The sequence below is a fragment of the Colias eurytheme genome, chromosome 26 (assembly GCF_061535395.1).
Source record: "Colias eurytheme isolate Ceu_HAF_F1 chromosome 26, ilColEury1 Martin Lab GWU primary, whole genome shotgun sequence".
Lineage (NCBI taxonomy): Eukaryota > Metazoa > Arthropoda > Insecta > Lepidoptera > Pieridae > Colias > Colias eurytheme.
The window spans coordinates 7,943,777-7,963,697 of NC_143005.1; the positions used below are offsets into that span (position 1 = coordinate 7,943,777).

The 19,921-nt window shown below is 33.9% G+C and overlaps 3 protein-coding genes and 1 long non-coding RNA gene across 6 annotated transcripts in view; 1 reads left to right on the forward strand and 3 right to left on the reverse strand.

Annotated features, from left to right (window-relative positions):
- The window catches only part of Ubr1 (Ubr1 ubiquitin ligase), a 46,832-nt gene extending 40,065 nt beyond the window's left edge, over positions 1–6,767 (reverse strand). For all 3 annotated transcript variants that reach the window (XM_090116739.1, XM_090116740.1, XM_090116737.1), the window contains exon 1: positions 6,363–6,767. The gene's annotated coding sequence lies outside the window, so the exon portion shown is untranslated. The remainder of the gene's footprint in view (positions 1–6,362) is intronic.
- Positions 6,768–7,501: 734 nt separating this feature from the next.
- On the reverse strand, positions 7,502–8,221 carry LOC149897293 (uncharacterized). The gene is made up of 2 exons (XR_016458218.1): positions 7,990–8,221; positions 7,502–7,686 (listed from the first exon to the last, which is right to left on the reverse strand). It is a non-coding gene; the product is annotated as an uncharacterized LOC149897293 (long non-coding RNA).
- Positions 8,222–9,454: 1,233 nt separating this feature from the next.
- Positions 9,455–12,142, reverse strand: LOC149897294 (protein arginine methyltransferase NDUFAF7 homolog, mitochondrial). The gene is made up of 6 exons (XM_090116719.1): positions 11,666–12,142; positions 11,355–11,495; positions 11,096–11,215; positions 10,528–10,788; positions 10,042–10,233; positions 9,455–9,694 (listed from the first exon to the last, which is right to left on the reverse strand). Exons 1-6 carry the CDS (start codon positions 12,086–12,088, stop codon positions 9,512–9,514), a joined length of 1,320 nt encoding a protein of 439 aa, XP_089972845.1. The 5' UTR covers positions 12,089–12,142; the 3' UTR covers positions 9,455–9,511.
- Positions 12,143–12,478: 336 nt separating this feature from the next.
- On the forward strand, positions 12,479–19,548 carry LOC149897295 (RNA-binding protein 28). The gene is made up of 11 exons (XM_090116741.1): positions 12,479–12,956; positions 13,220–13,348; positions 13,624–13,908; positions 14,335–14,505; positions 14,891–15,080; positions 15,385–15,562; positions 16,242–16,401; positions 17,151–17,256; positions 17,788–17,952; positions 18,389–18,488; positions 19,026–19,548. Exons 1-11 carry the CDS (start codon positions 12,689–12,691, stop codon positions 19,521–19,523), a joined length of 2,250 nt encoding a protein of 749 aa, XP_089972867.1. The 5' UTR covers positions 12,479–12,688; the 3' UTR covers positions 19,524–19,548.
- The last annotated feature ends 373 nt before the right edge of the window (positions 19,549–19,921 follow it).

Here is a 19,921-nt window from a genome sequence, read left to right on the forward strand (position 1 = left end):
TTAAATTTCTCAGGGCCTTACTCGCCTATCAGAATCTCAAACCAGTAATTTGACAAACAATAATAGATTTCACAGACATTATTAAGAACGGATATAAAAAACGACATTATTAAGAACGTATGTAAAGCTATTGTATAGCATGCCTTCAAGCCACACCTCCGTGTCCGTCGGAGTGGGGAGCGTGAGATTTTATCGTTACGGAATTTCTCGATTCGGTCCCCGCGCTCAAGGCCCGCGATAGAAGCTATGCAATAGCTTAAAATGACTCACAGTTTTCGTCCACGTAATTTTCTAGCACACTAATATCGTGTAACTTTCTAACACTTTTTTTTTACTTTGCACATTCTAGCAAAATGACCATAATTTTCACACACAAAACACTGCACCGAAATAGCCGGACACTTAATGACTGCATTGCCCCCCACACCTGGGGCAGAAGCCCGTCGCCGAGGTGGAAGCGCGCTGCTCGTCAGGGTGCTGTTTTATTCCTTTATAGTGCATTCAACTTTTAAATATTATTAAAATTAGTTAAACACGGTTTCACCTGCGGACAAAACCAAGGGCAGTTCTTCCATTACCTATTTCAATCCTTCAAGGGTTAAAATTTGAAAATAAAACTCTCTCCTGAAACGTTAACTTCTCCCCAAATTTTATCCAAATTGTTGTTGTAGTTTAGTCCAGACGTGATAATATATTTAGTTACAATATAACATAACTAAATATTATATTATCTATAAGAGCTAGCGCGCACGAGCAACTTTGTCTCCGCAACTATTTTGTCTCTCCCATCAATTTGTATGGGGAGTTGCGTCGCTACGTGCGCGCACTTTCATACTAGCCCATGGGTGGAGAGACAAAATAGTTGCGGAGACAAAGTTGCTCGTGCGCGCTGGCTCTTAGACTTTCGATTTCGATTTATAAAAAACCGCATTCATATCGATTTATTACTTCGAGAAACTGCACGACATGCACAAATTGCGTCATTTACACTGATGTTATTTTGTATTATTAAATATTAACATTATTAAAAAACATACTCACAATAATTAATAAAATGAACAAAATCAACCACTAGATCCGAAGTCCCGGGTTCGATTGCCAAAACAAACATTTACGCGATAGAAAATTATTTTCGATTCACGTGTGATATATCTAGGTACATATATTATTTTTATACGAAGAGCTTCTATTGCGTGGGAGTGTAAATTTCGTTTCCAACGGCCGTTATTCGTTATTCATAACGAAACGTGTAAAGCAGCGGCGTGTTTGTTTTTCATTTCACGCGGGAAAAAATAGCCAACGATTTACTTTATAGCGGCGCTACACGCTGTATTAATAATTGTATAGATAGATAGACTATAGTACCGAGTACGTACTTTTCATTAGTTTGAAATAAATAATCAGGTATGATTTCGTCTAGAATTTAAATTTTATAAACATTAAACAGTAATCAAATGTTTGCTTCATGATACTAAAATAATAAAATATTACAGCTTCTACAACCTGTAGATAACTGATTCTGATAGGCATTACAGTTTTTGGTCCATGGCATTATTGTGTAAGAGGAATATATGGGGTATATATTCCTCTTATTATATCTAATATTTTATTATTACAGAGTTTTAATATTATTTTCAAGCATTATCTTATCAAGTCAACAACCTCTTAGTCTCCTCTCAGTAGGTCACACAGTCATTGTACTTAAGATTATTGTTATTTTGTTATTTTTCGTCGCCATTTTCATGTACGTGACCGACGCCAAATGGTTTAGAGGTCATGGTATACAAATAAAAGAATTTTATTGTGCGAGATAACGTGCAAATTATTAACAATAAGGCCCTGCGCAGACGGCACACTTTTTGTGCGATCGAGTCTGCGGCGCACAAAAAGTCTGCATGGCGCGCAAAAAGTCGGTCGCGGATTTTTCACAGACTCAACGCACACGACGCACATCTTCGATCATTTTGTCGGCAGAGCTGTAGGGACGTAGACGCTATGGAAATCGTGTAAAGTGTGCGCCGTCTGCGTTAGCGCGCGTTGAAGCAAACGTTCAATTCTTTTCACACACTTTTGTGCGGAGCGGCGCGGTGCGGTCTGCCCGAATTACACGGATTTTTTGTGCGCCGGACTTTTTGCGCGTCGTGTGCGTTACTGCATATAATTTCATAGGTTCTATTTTCACAGACTAAAAAGTGCGTCACGGATAGTCTGTCGTCTGCGCATGGCCTTAGGCACTCGAAATTAATCGAACTAATAATGTCTCTTTTAAAAAATATAGTTTTACCATAAATAGAATAGGTACAAGTCACATGTTTCTTTGAGGTAATTTTAACGTCTTTGCGATATATTCAAATGAGTATGCGACGGTTTGATCTTAATTTTTAATAGAAGTATAGTGTCTACTGTCTACCACAGACGTACCTACGGTGTAGAGATGATGTATGTTTATATAATACCTAAATACGTAAGAAATCTGCTTATTTGCTTATTTAAGTGCATACTTGTGTTGGAGTGCCTATATTTCAGAATAATTATAATAGAAACTAACAAATAAATTTTATTACAAGTGCATTTAAAAGAATAAGGTAGCCTTGTATTTTGGGCTAAAAAATTGAACCAATTAGAACAAGGGAAAAGCGCGCCAAATTCCACAACCTCCTAGTTTTTCCGCTTTTTTATCGTCACCTCTAAAAGGTCAAGGCAACGACCTTTCCGGGCATAAGGCGAAGCAAATTGCGAACACTTGTCCATATATAAATAATTATTCATATGTTAAATAAAAACTTGTTTCTTATTCTATTTCACCCTTACAGACGTAACCTTGAATGTGTTTATTGAACCGCAAATGAAATATATCAAGGCTTCTAGGTTACACTGAAGTCTACTAGACTATAAACTGTTATGACATCGAGATCATGATTCATGATATATTCATTACATGATATATTCGGGCATTTCTCCGCGACTCGACGTCAACTGTCAAGCGCCTATTTTGCGTGAGAGAGGGAGGTGGGGGAAACTAACTAAAACTGAAACCACCCGAGTTCTTCCATAAAGCCAAGCAGCTTGTGATTCATGAATGAAGAGGTAGATGGAATTTTCTAATTACATAGGGGCACGGTCACTTGAACATCTGATTACTTCAAAAATTTTTAATATTTTGTTGGACATAAAGGTTAAGGGCCGGCGCCCACTGCCGGCACGGCACGGCATGGCACGGCAGAGCATCCCGCGGCGTGCAATGGCATCCCGCGGCATGCCGTGGCATCCTGCTAAAAGCCCCACTGCATAAGTTTCAACCTTATTTCAACTAGCTAGCAATCATAATTCCTCGACCCCAAAGCAAGACACGTCATGCCGCCGCATCCTGCGGCGTGCCGCGTCATGCTGCAGCATCCTGCGATACGTCGCGGCATCGTGGCATCGTGGCTGATTGAAATAAGATTCAAAATAACTTCATTAGTAATAAAATCCTCTGCCCTGCCATGCCACGCCGTGCCGGCAGTGGGCGCCGGCCCTAAGACTATACCTATATTATGTTCTTGACGAAAGTTATAGCAAATTAATCAAAAATAAAATAATATACCTACGTGAGAAACCATTTGATAATAAACATTCTAGTAAGTATACTCTCCTACACTACATTTCTTTTAAAGTTGTCTTTCACAGTAAGTTTTAAATGCTTTTCTAACAACCAACGGGTTAAAATAAACTAACCTAACTAAGATCCATAACAACAAGCATCAAATAAAAATACATAATAATATATGTTCTTTAGTGATAATATTCAGGGAAACTTCAACATGGATAACAAAATATACATATAAAGTGCTAACAAATTATGCATAATGTGATGCAATAATAATGTTTACTTAAACTACACATTGGCTATAGTTAATCAATTTAAATTTTTTATCACATCTTATAATGTAACATTTAGAAAAATTGTGCAATTATCTTATTAACTTGGTACTGTATTAATTAAATGGGCGGCCGTACACGGACCGCTTCAAGCAGTTGAGACAGACGGCTTGAAGCCGCGACCGCGTGGTGAACTATAGACATTCATTCACTGCCGTACACGGACTGCTCGAGCCGTCGCGACCGCTTCAAGCCGTCAACTGCGCGGTTTGTAGCGACAGCTCGAGCAGTCAACGACCGACCGTTCGAGTAGTCAGTGTACATTGCTAAGCCGTTAAGAGCTCGAGCCGCCCGTGTATGGCCTCTCTAACTAAATTTCTCTTAAAATCTATTATTTTATTCCTACATGCAATATTGACCTCAATTTTTTTGTTGACTATTCCCAATAGAGTTTTACCAAAGAACAATAACTTGTACAAGACCATGAATAATTAAGATGAAGCAATATAAAGAAATATGAAGTAGCCAGCTACAAGATTTACATAATTTTATTTTCAGCAATAACCTACTCTACATATTCTGTACTCTCATTGATAAGATGAAGGACCAAAAACATGGTCAATAAAAAAAAATAAAAAAAAAGAAATTTATTCTAAAGGCATGACGTGACAGACATGCATAGACGTTTTCCTTAGTTTCAATCAAATTATAAAATTTGTGAATGGATATTAAATAATAATTATCTTTAGAGATGATAATAATTTTGATATATGCAGTCAAAGATCCAGATAAACTAGTATATTAACATAATATTCAAATAATATAGAAATATTTTATTCTGCATTTACATATTGACTTTATTATTATCTACTTAAAATAGAGCTTTTAGTCTGAAGTCATGCTGTAACATGTATAATTTTATTCAAGAAATAGACTACAACTCATTCAGCTTTAGATTATTATCTACTGTAATAAAGCAAATAAATTTCTAGGCTTATCATGTCTATCTCAAATAGCCACTGTTCAGAAGTAAATAAAAGAATAATATACTACATATTTTGAAGATTACTTAAAAAATAATTGAATTTAAGGACTGAATGTTGTATTATATCTCCTTGTATTAAGAATATCGGGTAGGTCTGAGAAATTGAAGTATGTGCATTTGTACAGTTGCAAGACAAAAACTACAGGACATATTTTTAAATTTCTTTCCCAAGTAGAAAGTTACCTCTTTACAGAGTAACATATGATTGGGAGAATTTGGCTTGCTTCATTATGTACACACTACATTACTATGAAATACTAATATGTAATACATATAAGCTGTAGTAGTGTAGAAGTTAAGTTCATGCCACAAAAAAAAATTCAGAATGCAATTATAAAATGCTTTAAATTCTTCTAAGATACATATAATAAGATAAATATTTCAAAAATATAAAATAACTAGCTTTCCGCCCGCGGCTTCCCCCGCATTTTCAAAGATAAACCCTCATAGTTCCCGTTCCCGTGGGATTTCCGGGATAGAACCTATCCTATGTGTTAATCCAAGTTACCTTCTATATGTGTGCTAAAATTCATTGTAATCGGTTCAGTAGTTTTTACGTGAAAGAGTAACAAACATCCATACAAACTTTCACATTTATAATATTAATAGGATTCAATATGCCCATATGTTTTGGTTGAAATAAAAAAATTGCTGTTGAATACATGTTTTTGTAAGTTATATTAATAAATAAAAAGCAATTTTCAAATTTCATTTTATAATGTTGATTCTAGTCTAACAGGTGTCTTCTGTAGTTTTTGTTCACAATAACAACTGTTCATTAAGAAACTAAAATAGCGAAACTCAATGATTATTTATTGTTTTATTTCTTTCAAACGTCACTTACTTTCAACTTGAGTCCACTGAAGTCAATAGCGTGACTTAGATAGTGAAAGTTCACAACAATATTATAGCTCAAATGATGATTTTGTTAAAATTACTTCATAACATAAAATCATAACAGCAGTGTTTATAAATCATGAACTTTGTACAAATTTATTTATTTATTTATATTTATGATTTTCCAACAAAGGATACAGTCTATATTATTTTATATTACAAATTATTGATAAAGATTAGCAACAAAGTTAAAAAGAATGTCATAGTGACTTTTCTTAATGTTTTTATCAAAGTTAATAAGAGTTGTATTCCATTTTTACAAAAATATAAAATTCTATATAAATTTTTGAGAGTACTAGATTAAATACGATGCTATGTTTCATTATCCATTAATAGAAGTTGTATTTTCTATTTTTATAAATTAAAAATAATATTTTATTATTTATATCGTTCGATTTTAATCTCGATCAATCTAGTAATGTATAAAGATAGGTATTTACAAGCCTATGTTACGTAAATGTAAAAGTGTACATTTTTATTAGTCCGATAAGTAATGCATCAGACAGAAAATGAAAACTGCGACGGAATAACCATCACAACAAAAGAAAACCTTACCTACCTTCGTTTGTAATCGCTAAATCATCCAGCAGGATTTCTTTGTTCAGAAACGTCTCCTCACTTTCTTGTATTATTATTTTAAGAGCACAAAATGTTTTTATTACCATTGATTTTCAACAGAACGTACACTTTAACTTTTCACAACTGCACGATTTCTCTTTCATTGGCAACTTCAACAAACCACTGAATAATTTGACGTTTCATCGCAGCATGAATTACCAAAAATAAGTCCAACTAGAAAATGATGCAGTAAGAAACTAATTACTGATTACAAGTGTGTTGGTTTATAATTTATAATAACTGAAGATATTAAAAATGACTCTCTATCAGGATAGGAAGTTAAAATAAAATTAGAATTGTGCGACAAATCACAATTCATAAATAGATAGTCACAGATTAGAAAATAAAGTTCTTAGCACCCGTCACCGGCAATAACAGAAATCACAGATTAATAAAATTAATGCATGAAAATTACCGGTTATAGAATTTCTGTTTATTCGATCAAGATCAAGTCGAGGGCAGGCATTGTATGTATTTTATTTTCCACAGAACAATAAAAACAAATAGAAGTGCTTTAATGTCATAATTAGTATGAAAACCAGTGTCGCCAAACCCACACATTTAAACCGATAGTTATACAGTACACTACAAGTAAACTATGCCTTTGATTGGACTGCTTAATTTGAGTAAAAACTGACTTAGGTTATAAATTCAACATTTCAATATGTACCCTAACGCACCATGTTACGGTTTATTTTAGTATAACATCTCTAGGTATATTAGCTGTTTTGTTTCTCATTGCACAGAAATTCCAAATTCGAAAAACATTCAGCTACTCCACAACAGAGGGCGTTAGTTTTCAATAGATATAACTTTGAACCTCAACACATAGAGATAAGGTTGAAATTTGTGTCACTCAACATTAATGACATTAACTTGATATTTATCTGATGCTATGCCCTGAGGGATGTCAGCCTTGTTATCGATATCGAGATATCGATAATTCACAAATAAATATTTTTTGTGTATTTTTTTTTCTTTCTATTATACGAGTATAGTATAATGTGTCACATTTTGGAGTATGTTTATTACTACTAAGTACGTCTTTTTATATTATTATTATTAAATAAAAAAACGGAATAGAATAGTATTAATCTATATTTACAAAATACAAACAGAAAATATGCATTATTTTAAATCTTGGAACTGCCGTAGGTTTGCTGTATCGGTGGCCTTTGTTAGACTGCTTAGTGCTGTTCGGCATTCAGTTAACTCGTCACGTTGCATTTATCCATTTCTCTTTTAAATTAGCCTCTTTGGGAAATCTGTAAATAAATTGGACAAATGAAAGCTAAGGAAAAATAAAATAAAATTTAATATTTATAATTTTTGTCTTTTCTAAAGTATCGATACTGTCGATATGCGCCACAAGCATCACTAAAGCGACATTCGTTTGTTTATTGCAATAATATTCCAGAAATTCTTGTTTGCTGTTCAATCTATAATAGTACTAATGTCTTACGGATTAAGGTTCATTTTGACTAGATATTTGTATACAATTTTGACAAATTACAAGCGAAGAAATAACATAAAATATTATATGTAAAATAAATAAAAATAAGACTTACCGATGGTATGAAATGCCTCCATTGCTGATATTATTTCGTCTGCTATCATTTTTGCACTCTAATACCGAACAACACGTCCTAATTAATGAATAAATACGGAAAAAAGGTTTGACAGCTGACAACCGACTCGAATATTTTTCTGCGCACAACTGAGAGCAAGTTAGGTGATCTTACCTTACAAGTGACACGTGGGCCACGCCCACATCACACTTCTATCTACTTTACTGTTCTGTGTTATTTTCACATGAGTGATGAGTTCATAAGTATATTTTTTTTACTGAAATAACATTCAATATCCACATAAATCTATACTAATATTATAAAGAGGAAAGGTTTGTAATTATGTATGTATGGTTTTCACGCATAAACTACTGGACCGATTTTAAAAATTATTTCACCATTAGAAAACTGCATTTTCACTGAGCAACATAGGCTAGGTTTTATCCAGGAAATCCCTCGGGAACGGGAGCTATGCGGGTTTTTCTTTGAAAACGCGGGCGAAGCCGCAGGTGGAAAGCTAGTTAAGCAATAAAAAGAATCATCGTTATGAGTACTGTAGAATAATAATTAATATATATACTAACTTGGACTAACCTAAATAACTAGGCTGTTTTAGCAGGGATGCTATGAGTGTGATGACTGATGATTATAATTATTACGCTGAAGCAGATAGCGATAGACGACAAAATACACAGATCTAGATCTGTGACAAAATATATAGCTCTGTCTTTTTCGCACGAAGTCAGGGACCCTCGCCCCCAGAGTTGTGATTGGATATTGACTAAAAGCGAGTGCAGTGATTGGTAGACTGACAAAAACAATTTTCATTCGATATCAAAACGGTTTTCAAATGTGGTCCTTTATTTATTTTTAATTTTAAAGTTTAATATTCTACTTCGCGAGTGAGAGAGACCGAAACCTGTGCCGAAACTAAGGTAAACTTTTAAATTATCCTATGATAAATAAATATATGTATTACTTACCTAATTTTAATTCCATTTAATTTAAAGTAAAATTATATAATACAAAACATTTGTGTATACCCACTATATACCTATGATACCTATACACGTTACTATATATACATTTTAGTTCTTTCTGTGGTTCTTTAGTTTACTTCTTGGTTTAGTTATTACAGTTCACTTTTTACCTTGAGCCGGTGTATCGGAGGAGCGATTTCATTATGCCCTATTTAAGGATTTGTTAATTGCTTTTTTCCGTTATCTAATTATTGAACCAGCAAGCCATAGTTTTTAAATCGTCATGAATTGAAAAAAAAACAGCAGTTAAAATATGGTTAAAATATAATGTGTGTAAAAAAATGCTGTATGTTTGTAGTTAGGTATTATAAAAAAAATATTTTCCTACCCCACATAGTTGCTATGAAATTAGTTTATTATGTGTCTACCTACATTTACTAAAATGTGGATATTTTCTTTTAGTTCTAGAAATAAAACACAGCACAAAATTTAAAATAACTATTTATTTACAAGACATAACAAGCATTATGTTACATGTACATCTATTTAACGGTGAGATTAGCAAACCCCACGGGAGGGTATTTTTCTAACATTTCTGCCATGGCAGAGGGATAAAACGCCATAAATTTAAATCTTTCTCCCATCTTCTGTGGGTCCACTAGCATGTTGTAAGAGGCTGTTAACTTTTCTTTATCTTCTTCATTTCTTACACTATTTATCAATACCTGAAAAAAATAATGATCAAGTAATCTATACTAATATTATAAAGCTGAAGAGTTTGTTTGTTTCAACGCGCTAATCTCAGGTCTCTCAACTACTGGTCCGATATGAAAAATTCTTTCGGTGTTAGAGAGCCTATAAGGCTATATATAATATCATCACGCTAAAACCAACAAGAGCGAAGTAATGCGGGTGAAACCGCGGAGCACAGCTTGTTACACAACAATCACAGACAGGCAAGTGACAACATTAGTTTAGCTACAAAAAAAGTTTTAAATTATACTATCTCCTAAAAAAATAACATTTGCGTCATTTATTTCTCGTAATCTATCATCACTTGCAGCAATATTACCTCTAATCGAGCTTTAGCCTGCATGCGATCTAAAAAGTCCTTCTGCAGCACTGGACCCATGACAATAGCATAGTTATCTCTTCCCGGTGCCTTTGATGCGGCTACTCGTAACTGACTGAAGTCCACATCAGCTGTGAGATCTGATACACCTGGGTTTTCCAATGGATCAACTACTTGGTGTTTGTGGAACGCCTGAAATTAACAGAATTCATAATATTGTAAGTATGAATACTTATAATTATAATATAATGCAAATGCTCTTATAAGTGAAATAGACATACAGCTTTCAATGCTTCAATAATTGTTTTTTTTTTGTTTTACTTCATTAAAAAATTCAAAATACTTCATTTTAAATGCCAAGATAAGAAAGCTTAACCCTGTTTATTGTATTTATACTCAATACTAATGCACCCGCTATACAATTTTATCAAAATTTATATAAAATAAATTAAATATTCAGGACAATTTCAAAATGATGTTTCTTACCCTGAAAGTATCTCCCTTCTCACCCTCATGCCCATAATCTGCTATCAACGCGAGACCACCAAACTGGTCAACCCTCTCTGCCAACTGTCTGGCGATTCCCAAAGACCTTGGGCTGACTTCTAGCTCAGTTCTATCTCCCGCGTCTAGAGGTGGACGGACAAGTAATTTGACGCTTTGCGTTTCATCTCCTGATATTCTGTAGTATGGCTTCTGATTTTCATCTAGATCTATTAAAATTTCCCTCCAGCCTTTATCCGTTTTCTTAAAGTTAAAAGATAAAATTATTGATGGTTAATCAGATATAAATCAATTGGATCTATTAAAACAATGCCATCTAGTTTCAAACCATACATAAGTTGCATTATCAAGACTAGACTGATTATGAACATACACATTTGTAAAAGATTAGAAAAAAAAATGTATTTAATAGAATAGTTCTCTAGTAAAGACATTAGAATTAAATCTACTCTACTATGTTTATTGTATAAAAGTGTTATTCCTTATTACCCAATCACTAATGTACTTTTTTATATATTGATATGATTGAAAATATAAGTACAGTACTTACTTCAAACTTGTGAATTGGTAATACATCAAAGAATTCATGTGCGATATACCATGAAAAGTTCTCTGGAACCTTCTTGAGATCATTATACCAATATACTTTTATGCCACTTACTGTTTCACCCTGAAAATTTAGAAAAAAAAAATTATAAGAATATCCCACTATTCATTCATATTTCAACTGCTATAGTAACTGACAAGAATGAATAAAATAATCATGAGAATCAAATTAAATATAGTAAATATAAAAAGAACTATATTACCTCTCTGTCATAAGGTAATTCAATTTCACTTTCTTTATGGCTCACACACAATCTGCCAGCTTGCAACAACTGCATCGTCTTTGATATCTCCACAAGGTGTATACTCAGTTCATTGGCTTTGTATTTAAACTTGTTTAAGACCTGACAAGATAATATATTTATTAAACTAAATATCTGTAAGAATCTAGTATCAACACATATTTAATATTCGAGTCAATTCTTTCCTGAGTGGCAATAATACATTAGGTTTATAAATATAAAGATTATGTTGTGTTAATCTTTAATTTCTTATTATTTAAAAACTAACCCACCCTTAAAAAGTCAACCATTAAAGTACCATTACCAGGTCCCAGCTCAACGATTTGTAGCGGTTTACCCGAACCCATCTTTTGCGTTTCCGAGTAAAACCATATTGCTAATACTTCTCCAAATAATTGACTTATTTCTGGAGAGGTTACAAAATCTCCCTGTTGACCAATTACTTCTTTTTTCATATAATACCCCTCTGTTGGGTTTGTTATCACTATGTGCATGTATTCAGCTACAGTTAATGGGCCATTTAAGCGTATTTTTTCCTTTAATATATCCATAATACTAGGAGCATCGGCGACTGAAGGCATTCGTAGAGTTTTTGGATCCGGTCTCTTTACAACTTTGTACCCTTTTTCTCTTTTACACATCATAGATAGAATGGCGGGCCTACTAAATATACGATATGTGCTTCTTATATTCATGTTTCTAATTATTTTCGCTTACAAAATAAATCAATTTCGAATCAATTTTGCGATTATGAAATATGAATTCGATTTGACAATCAGCTGTTTTGGTCAAAGAGATGTATTGTTTGTATGCTTTACCGGTTTTAAAGTACAGTACTTTTAAGTTCTTAATTGTGTTCTGATGATACTTTTCAGCAAAGCGATTCACATGTTATTGTTCTTGTGATAATTATTATGTAATGTAATGGATTCCTTTGTTAAATGTATTCGAGAAAAGTATAATTTTATATTTATAAAAAATGCACTACAGTGTGTACAACACTACCAAATCATGTCAAAAACATTTTTGGTGTCAGTCTTGCTCTGTGGTGTCAGTGTCCAAATGACAGTATTTTTGAGATTTTAAATAACACGAAATTGTGATTTTTTGTGGAACGTAGAAAATTTATTTCTATAATAATTTATACTAAATAGTATAATTACTTTACATAGTATTTATCATAATAAAAAGTAGAGAAACATTTTTACAGTTGTACATAAACAATACGAGCTGATAACCTAATCGGTACGAACAGTGCTCGCCACACGTGTTGATCTTAGGAAACATTAGCCAAAATGCCTGAAGAGGGAAATATGGACTCAGAAGCGAATACCAAGTATAAAGACGGTGTCAACCGTAATGCCCGACTTATAGTAAGAAATATTTCATTCAAATCTACTGAGGAATCATTAAAAGAACACTTTTCAAAATATGGAACTGTTGAGGAGGTCAAATTATTAAAGAAACCTGATGGAAGGCTTGTTGGATGCGCTTTTGTGCACTTTACACATGTGCCGATGGCAAACAAGGCGCTAGTTGAAACACATAAGAAACCATTTCTAGGTAGGTAATGTATTGTATTTTATTACCTGTGCCGCGAGGTTTCACCCGCGGACGAACCCGTGGGTAAAATAAAATATTTCTGACGCTCATGTGTTATTCTGATGACCTATTTTACTATAAAGTTTAATTTAAATCTAGTAACAAACAAGGATACATCCATCCTCATAAACTTTCGCATTTATAATATTAGTAGGATAGGATAATTTGTATAATACTAGACATATTACATAAATACATTGATATATCACTCTTGCTACTTACAGGTAGACCAATATATGTATCATGGGCAGTACAAAAGGACAAATACACTGGAGAGTTGCCCAATAGAGAGCCAAATCTGAAAACTGTAAGCTTTTCTTCTGACGATGAAGAGGGAACACCTAGAGTTAAAGGTATGTTGATTATTGATTGAACAAATCATAGTTTGCATAAGAAGCTAAGGGCCTAAAATTAAGAATATTTTGTGAAGACAGTGGGATATTGTTTTGGATTGGATATGATTATGCATCTTAATAATAATATATTTCATTCACATATGCGTTGCTATAAACATAAGTATTTTTCTTCTCCACAATTTTTGTAGGTATAAAACTAATTAAAACACACACATTTAATAAATATACATTTTTTTATTTTTTATTGATGAAGTCTACTCTTATAATTACAGAAGAACAAAACGGGGAAGTGCGGAAAGCAAAGAGAGAGGAGAAAGTAAAGAAAGAGGAAAAACAAGTACGAATTAATCGTAACGCTCGGCTTATCATCAGAAATGTTTCATTCAAAGCCACAGAAGAAACACTCAAGGAACACTTTGAGCCCTATGGCACTATACAGGAAGTGAAATTGTTGAAGAAACCAGATGGAAAGCTGGTTGGTTGTGCGTTTGTACATTTTAAAAATGTACCAATGGCGAAGAAGGCTCTGCTCAATACAAATATGAAGCCATTTTTGGGTGAGTTTGATTTTTTTATATGTATTTGATTTATTGTTTTGTAATTTTTAATTCATGATCAAAATCCTTGGGAATATGAGATTATTGTTCATTGGATAAATGTGTGCTCAATAAGTATTTTTTACATTGTATATCATTAAACTTATATTTTTTATTAAGAAGAAAAACAATTGCCATGTAATACAGTATGATTCAATCTTAATGGCGGCTCGGAACATCGAACAATCTGATGCGCAGAAAACAATTTAAGATATCAGTACGGGACGGATTTGCGCGCACATGCATTCGCAGCCAACTTCCGAACTGCCATTAAGTTTGAATCAAACTGTATTTGTATGAAATAAAATAAAATCTTAAAATTTTCTGTCGTTTTTGTGGTATTGAAAAATTGTATATAATTTTAAGTGGTTTAATGTTCTATTACAGGTCGTCCCATATCCGTTGATTGGGCTGTAGCGAAAGACAAATACATGCAGCATGTTGTTAACCAACAAATTGAGATGGAAGACCAGGTGAAGAAGGAAGACGATTCTGATGATGATGATGATCACCCACCGCTAAATATATCTAGTGAAGATGTTAAGGAGGAAGTCAAAAGTGAGTCTAAATTTCTAATAACATACTTAAGAAAATCTTGGAAAAAAGATTTGCATATCTTCGATTTTTCAATTGTTTGAATGGAGACAAATCTTTTTGAAACCTTGCATAATAAGTAATAACTTCTATAGAATATGGAAACATTACAGAAATAAGAAACCATTTCTAGGTAGGTATGTTGTTGCAGTAAAATCAGTCATGATAGCAATAATAAAAAATGTACAATAGAGAAAACATTCAGTGAAATTAATTGTCCATGGTGGATGGCCACATCAGTGCACAAGTATGGGTTATAAAACCTTGTGCTCAATCAACCTGTAATTAGATTATCCTAATTTTAATACATTTTTAATAGTATAAAGTGTAAAATTCTAAATTATAATAGGTGAGTCAGACAGCGAAAATAGTGATAATGAATCAGATGATGAAAAGCCAGAAGTCGATTCCGATGAGGATGAAAGTGATGAAGATGGTGCAGATGATGAGGATGAAGAGGATGATGAGGATGACGACGATGAAGATGAAGCTGAAGATGATGATAAAAGTGTAACTAGTACACAACCAGAAAGGCAAAGGTATTTTGTATGACTTTTTTAAGTTGTGTTGTATTGAATTGGTCAGAACAGTTCATATAGTCATTAAATATTGGAAATGTTGACGTTTGTGTAGAATCATAATGCAAAATAATGGCACAAAAGAGAAGAGGTTCAAATATACAAATTTTATTGCTTTTTTAAGGTCAACACGCCACATCATTTCACAAGCGCGTTTCCGAAATATGTGTTACTCAATAGAGAATTCCTTCAAATTCTAAGTACAATAACTATAGTATAACTACTTATTACTTACTACATAATAGTGTATGATACAATATTTCAGGATAAAACTCAACGACGCCGAGGATGGATGCACAGTGTTCCTAACCAATGTACCATTTAGTATAGACAATGAACAATTACAAGCATTTGCGGAAAAAACTGGCCCCGTTAAATATGCGCTTGTGTGTGTGGACAAACTCACTGAACACTCTAAGGGATCTGCTTTTATTAAGTTTGTGGTATGTATGTGTGGATAACTTTATATTTTATAATCTATACTAATATTATAAAGAGGAAACCTTTTTTGTATGTTTGTATTGAACAGGCTCAAAAAGTACTGGACCAATTTCAAAATTTCTTTTACCATTACTTAGAGGGATTCTTCCGAATCCGTATAGGATATATTTTATCCCGAAAAACGAAATATGTACCACAGGCGAAGCCGGGGCGAACTGCTAGTATTATATAAACTAATGTCGCGCTTTATCAGACAATACTACACGAGGCTAGGTTCTTTATTACGCTATTAGGCGCTGCTTAATAACAAAAAGTGTCAACATTTAATGAAATTACTAATCTGTAACATTTAAATACTTGTCAATAGTGCAGTGTTGTTACCACTGAATCGATTTTAATGAAATTTAGAGCAAAGACAACAATGCACATAAACAACTAGACTCAAGTCGCCTCTAAAAAGACCATCAGAAAATGTCCGAGTGGCGGTCTATAAAAAATTCATTGAAATTAACACCTTATTACGTGCCAGTAATGTTCAAAGTGCCTTGTATCGCTGATAAATTCGCCAAATCCACGCGCATGCGAAGTTTTGCTTGTTTCGTACAATTTTTTAGCGTAATTTTTTTTGTTAATTGAACGTCACTAAACTTTTATCCATTATCAAATATATATATTTTTCAGAACAAAGAAGATACCGATCGCTTCTTAGCATTACCGCCCAGTGAACTCCGACTCGACGGTCAAGTTATGATGGTGAAGCCAGCACTTAAAAGGGAAAATGTACTCAAGGATAAGAAACAGCCGAAAGATAATAGAAATTTGTATTTGGTGAAAGAAGGAGGTTAGTTAATATAAATGAAATCAATTTTTAAATTACAAAAACGATTTTTACATAATATATTTTTCTATTACAAAAATCCAATAATTTTAATATAAAGAACTAGATTTCCGCCTGCGGCTTCGCCCGCGTTTGCAAAGGAAAACCCGCATAGTTCCCGTTCCCGTGGGATTTCCGGGATAAAAACTATCCTATGTGTTAATCCAAGTTACCCTCTATATGTGTGCTAAATTTCATTGTAATCGGTTCAGTAGTTTTTACGTGAAAGAGTAACAAACATCCATACATCCATACATCCTTACAAACTTTCGCCTTTATAATATATATTAAATATTAAATATTAGATGGAAAAAAACATGATGACGCAAATTCTGCGACACGATCAATATTGTTTTATTCTAATATATATTTATGGGCTAGTGATGATCAAGATCATAATGTTAATGTTGTTATCGACAATGTAGAAGTTGTTGACTGTGATGAGGATGTTGAAGATGAATGTGATGATGAGGATGAGCATGTTGATGATGAGTTAGTGTGTTAGTGCATGAGTTAGCAGTTAGTACTAAGTGAGTGCGTGTGTCAGTAAATACAAAGTGAGTTGGTTCACTGAGATTGTGGTATGGCAGTGAGTGAGTGTTAAGAAGTGAGTTAGTACAAAGTGAGTTTGTACAAAGTGAGTTAGTACCAAGTGAGTTAGTACCAAGTGAGTTAGTACAAAGTGAGTTACTACAAAGTGAGTTGGTTCACAGTGGTGGTGGCTGGCACGAAGGCAGCGTTGGGCGTGTCCGCGAGCGATATGGCGAAGCGACTCGCGTTAGAGAGGAGCAAGACGCAGATGTTGAAGAATTTGAATAGGTATGTTGATTTGTTTTTTTTTTCTTAAGCTATTGCATAGCTTCTATTGCCTTGAGCGCGGGGACCGAATCGAGAAATTCCGTAACGAAAAACTCTCACGCTCCCCACGGGGACGGATACGGAGGTGTGGCTTGAAGGCATAGCATGCAATAGCTTTACCGCGGCAGTCCCCGAGTGCCACACGTCTTTTTTTTTAAATGGGAGTATTTGGAGGTACGTTAAAGGGTGGAATGCAGTTATCATTTTGTTAATAATTATTTTGTAAGTATGACTTTGTCAGGTGAATTGTTTTTATTTTTTTTACTTCAGAGTTGGCTTTTCTCTGTAGAAAATGTTTTCCAAATCGGTGGTTTATTACTATCTCTATTAAGGCGATGCAAAAGTGTTTTTAAACGAAGTATAACTGAATTAATGAAATATGAGTTTGAGTTTATATCCAGACCAAGCCAGAATAGCATTTTTTTTGTCTAATTAACATATTTACTTACATAAAATTTCAATTGATCTTGATTATGTCCTTTCTTCCCTTAGATTTGTGTCCCGCTACCGTCTCGTAGTATCGAACCTAACACCCAACTACACGGACGACACGTTACGACGCCTGTGCCGGCGGTTCGCGAGCAAGGGCGCTGTTATCACTGAGGCGCGGGTCATGAGGGATTTAAGGGCGCCGTTACAAAAAGACGGGAATCACCCGTGAGTATAGCCTTTATACACATACGCACAACACACACACACACACACACATTATTATTTATAAAGAGGAAAGGTTTGTATGTATGTATGGTTTTCACGCATAAACTACTGGACCGATTTTGATGAAATTTGGCACAGATAATCTTTAGACTCTGAGAAAGAACATAGGCTACCTTTTATTGCGAAATATGTACCACGGGCGAAGCCGGGGCGGACCGCTAGTCTATTATAAAGTCATATAGGTGTAAATGTTTTTTTTGGAAGTGAATTAAGTAAGTCGAGGTTACACTTAGCATAATAATTATTGTTCATAAATAATGTCAATTAAAAAAAAGTTACAAAAAAGCAGCTTATTTGTCAACGCATGAACACACACAGACACATTTTAGTTTATTGTATGGTTTTCTTATAATTAATATTTTTGTTTTGTTTGCAGTTCCAAAGGCTACGGCTTCGTAATGTTCACGCGGCACGAGGACGCGCTCGCGTGTCTCAGGAAACTGAACAACAATCCCGATGTATTTGACAAAAATAATGTAAGTAAAAAAATCTAAATTCAAATATCATTTCTAGTCAAAGTCAAAATATTATGTTATACTAGCGGTCCGCCCCGGCTTCGCCCGTGGTACATATTTACGTGTTCTCTACATAAAAACCATCCTCGTACTTCAAGGAATATAATAAAAAAAAAATTATCGAAATCGGTTCAGCCGTTCTCGAGTTATGCGCTTACCAACACATTTTGCGATTCATTTTTATAAATAAGAAGATTATAGTTAAGTTTCATATGGAATTGTGCACAGAGGATTTTATGTCGTTAAATGTCCTTTGGTGCATTGTTGTATATTTGTACGTATCGTAACAGATAAAAAAGATATACCTTTGTAAAAGAGACCAAAATGAAGTACACACATACAATAGAAGCGTTTGTGTACTCTGTAATCTTAAAAAATATCCCTTTCAGTAAATAAACAATTTATTTCTGGACTTATTTTAACTTAAAAGTTCTCTAACAGTCATATTTCATCACTAAATGGGTCACCAAATATTAAAGAACTATTATTCCCTTTCAGAGACCCATCGTGTCCTTCTCAATTGAAGACAGAACGGCGTTAAACGCAAGAAAGAAGAGATTGGAGAAGTCGATAGCAAATAATCCTTTGGCCAACAAGGACACAGAAGATGGCGCTAACAAAGGCAAAGGCAAGAATAGAAAACGAAAGAGGCCATCCATACCCGACGAGAGTTACGCGAAAAAGGCGAGATTTGACAAAAAACCCCAAGAAACAGTAGGAAAATTCGTGAAAAGACCAGATAATGATCAGATAGATGAATACACAGGGTTAACAGCCAAAGCAGGCGCGCCACACAAAATGAGGAACAACCATAAACTAAAGATGCAAGCAGATGTACATAGACAAAACGTTAAAATGGAGAAGAAAAAGAGTAAGAGATCGTGGCATTTGAAAATGGCGGCCAGAGAGCGGGTGAAGCAACCGAAACAAAAGATTAACAAGAATAAAACTGGGAAACGGAATAAGAAAAGGAAGTTTAATGACGATTTTAATTAATGTGTAAATATATTTGTTAAATGATTTTTCTGTTTTTTTTATTCCCCTAGAAAAATGTACTGCTGTACTCCTTTGTCTAATCCTATATGTTATAAATGTGAAAGTTTGTGAGGATGGATGTATGTGTATGTATGTATATTTGTAATTCTTTCACGCAAATACTATTGAACCGATTACAATTAAATTTAGCAAATATGTAGAGGGTAACTTGTTTTAACAGATGGGATAGGTTTTATCCCGGAAATCTCACGGGTACGGGAAATATGCGAGTTTTTCTAGTATAAATGCTAGTGTCTAATAAGTCAAAACAACTCTGAGTGTTTGTTGCATAAGTTAGCTTTCCACCCGCGTTTTCAAAGAAAAATCTGCATAGTTTACGTTCCCGTGGGATTTCCGGG

Excerpts from the sequence above, each read along its gene's own strand:
- LOC149897294 (XM_090116719.1), bottom strand. The coding sequence starts at position 12,088 with ATGAATATAAGAAGCACATATCGTATATTTAGTAGGCCCGCCATTCTA. Across the intron at positions 11,216-11,354 it reads AATTACCTTATGACAGAGAG|GGTGAAACAGTAAGTGGCAT; the intron begins GTAATATAGTTC and ends CTAAATTTTCAG. Across the intron at positions 10,234-10,527 it reads AGAAGGGAGATACTTTCAGG|GCGTTCCACAAACACCAAGT; the intron begins GTAAGAAACATC and ends TGTTAATTTCAG.
- LOC149897295 (XM_090116741.1), top strand. The coding sequence starts at position 12,689 with ATGCCTGAAGAGGGAAATATGGACTCAGAAGCGAATACCAAGTATAAA. Across the intron at positions 14,506-14,890 it reads TGTTAAGGAGGAAGTCAAAA|GTGAGTCAGACAGCGAAAAT; the intron begins GTGAGTCTAAAT and ends AAATTATAATAG. Across the intron at positions 17,257-17,787 it reads ATGTTGAAGAATTTGAATAG|ATTTGTGTCCCGCTACCGTC; the intron begins GTATGTTGATTT and ends TTCTTCCCTTAG.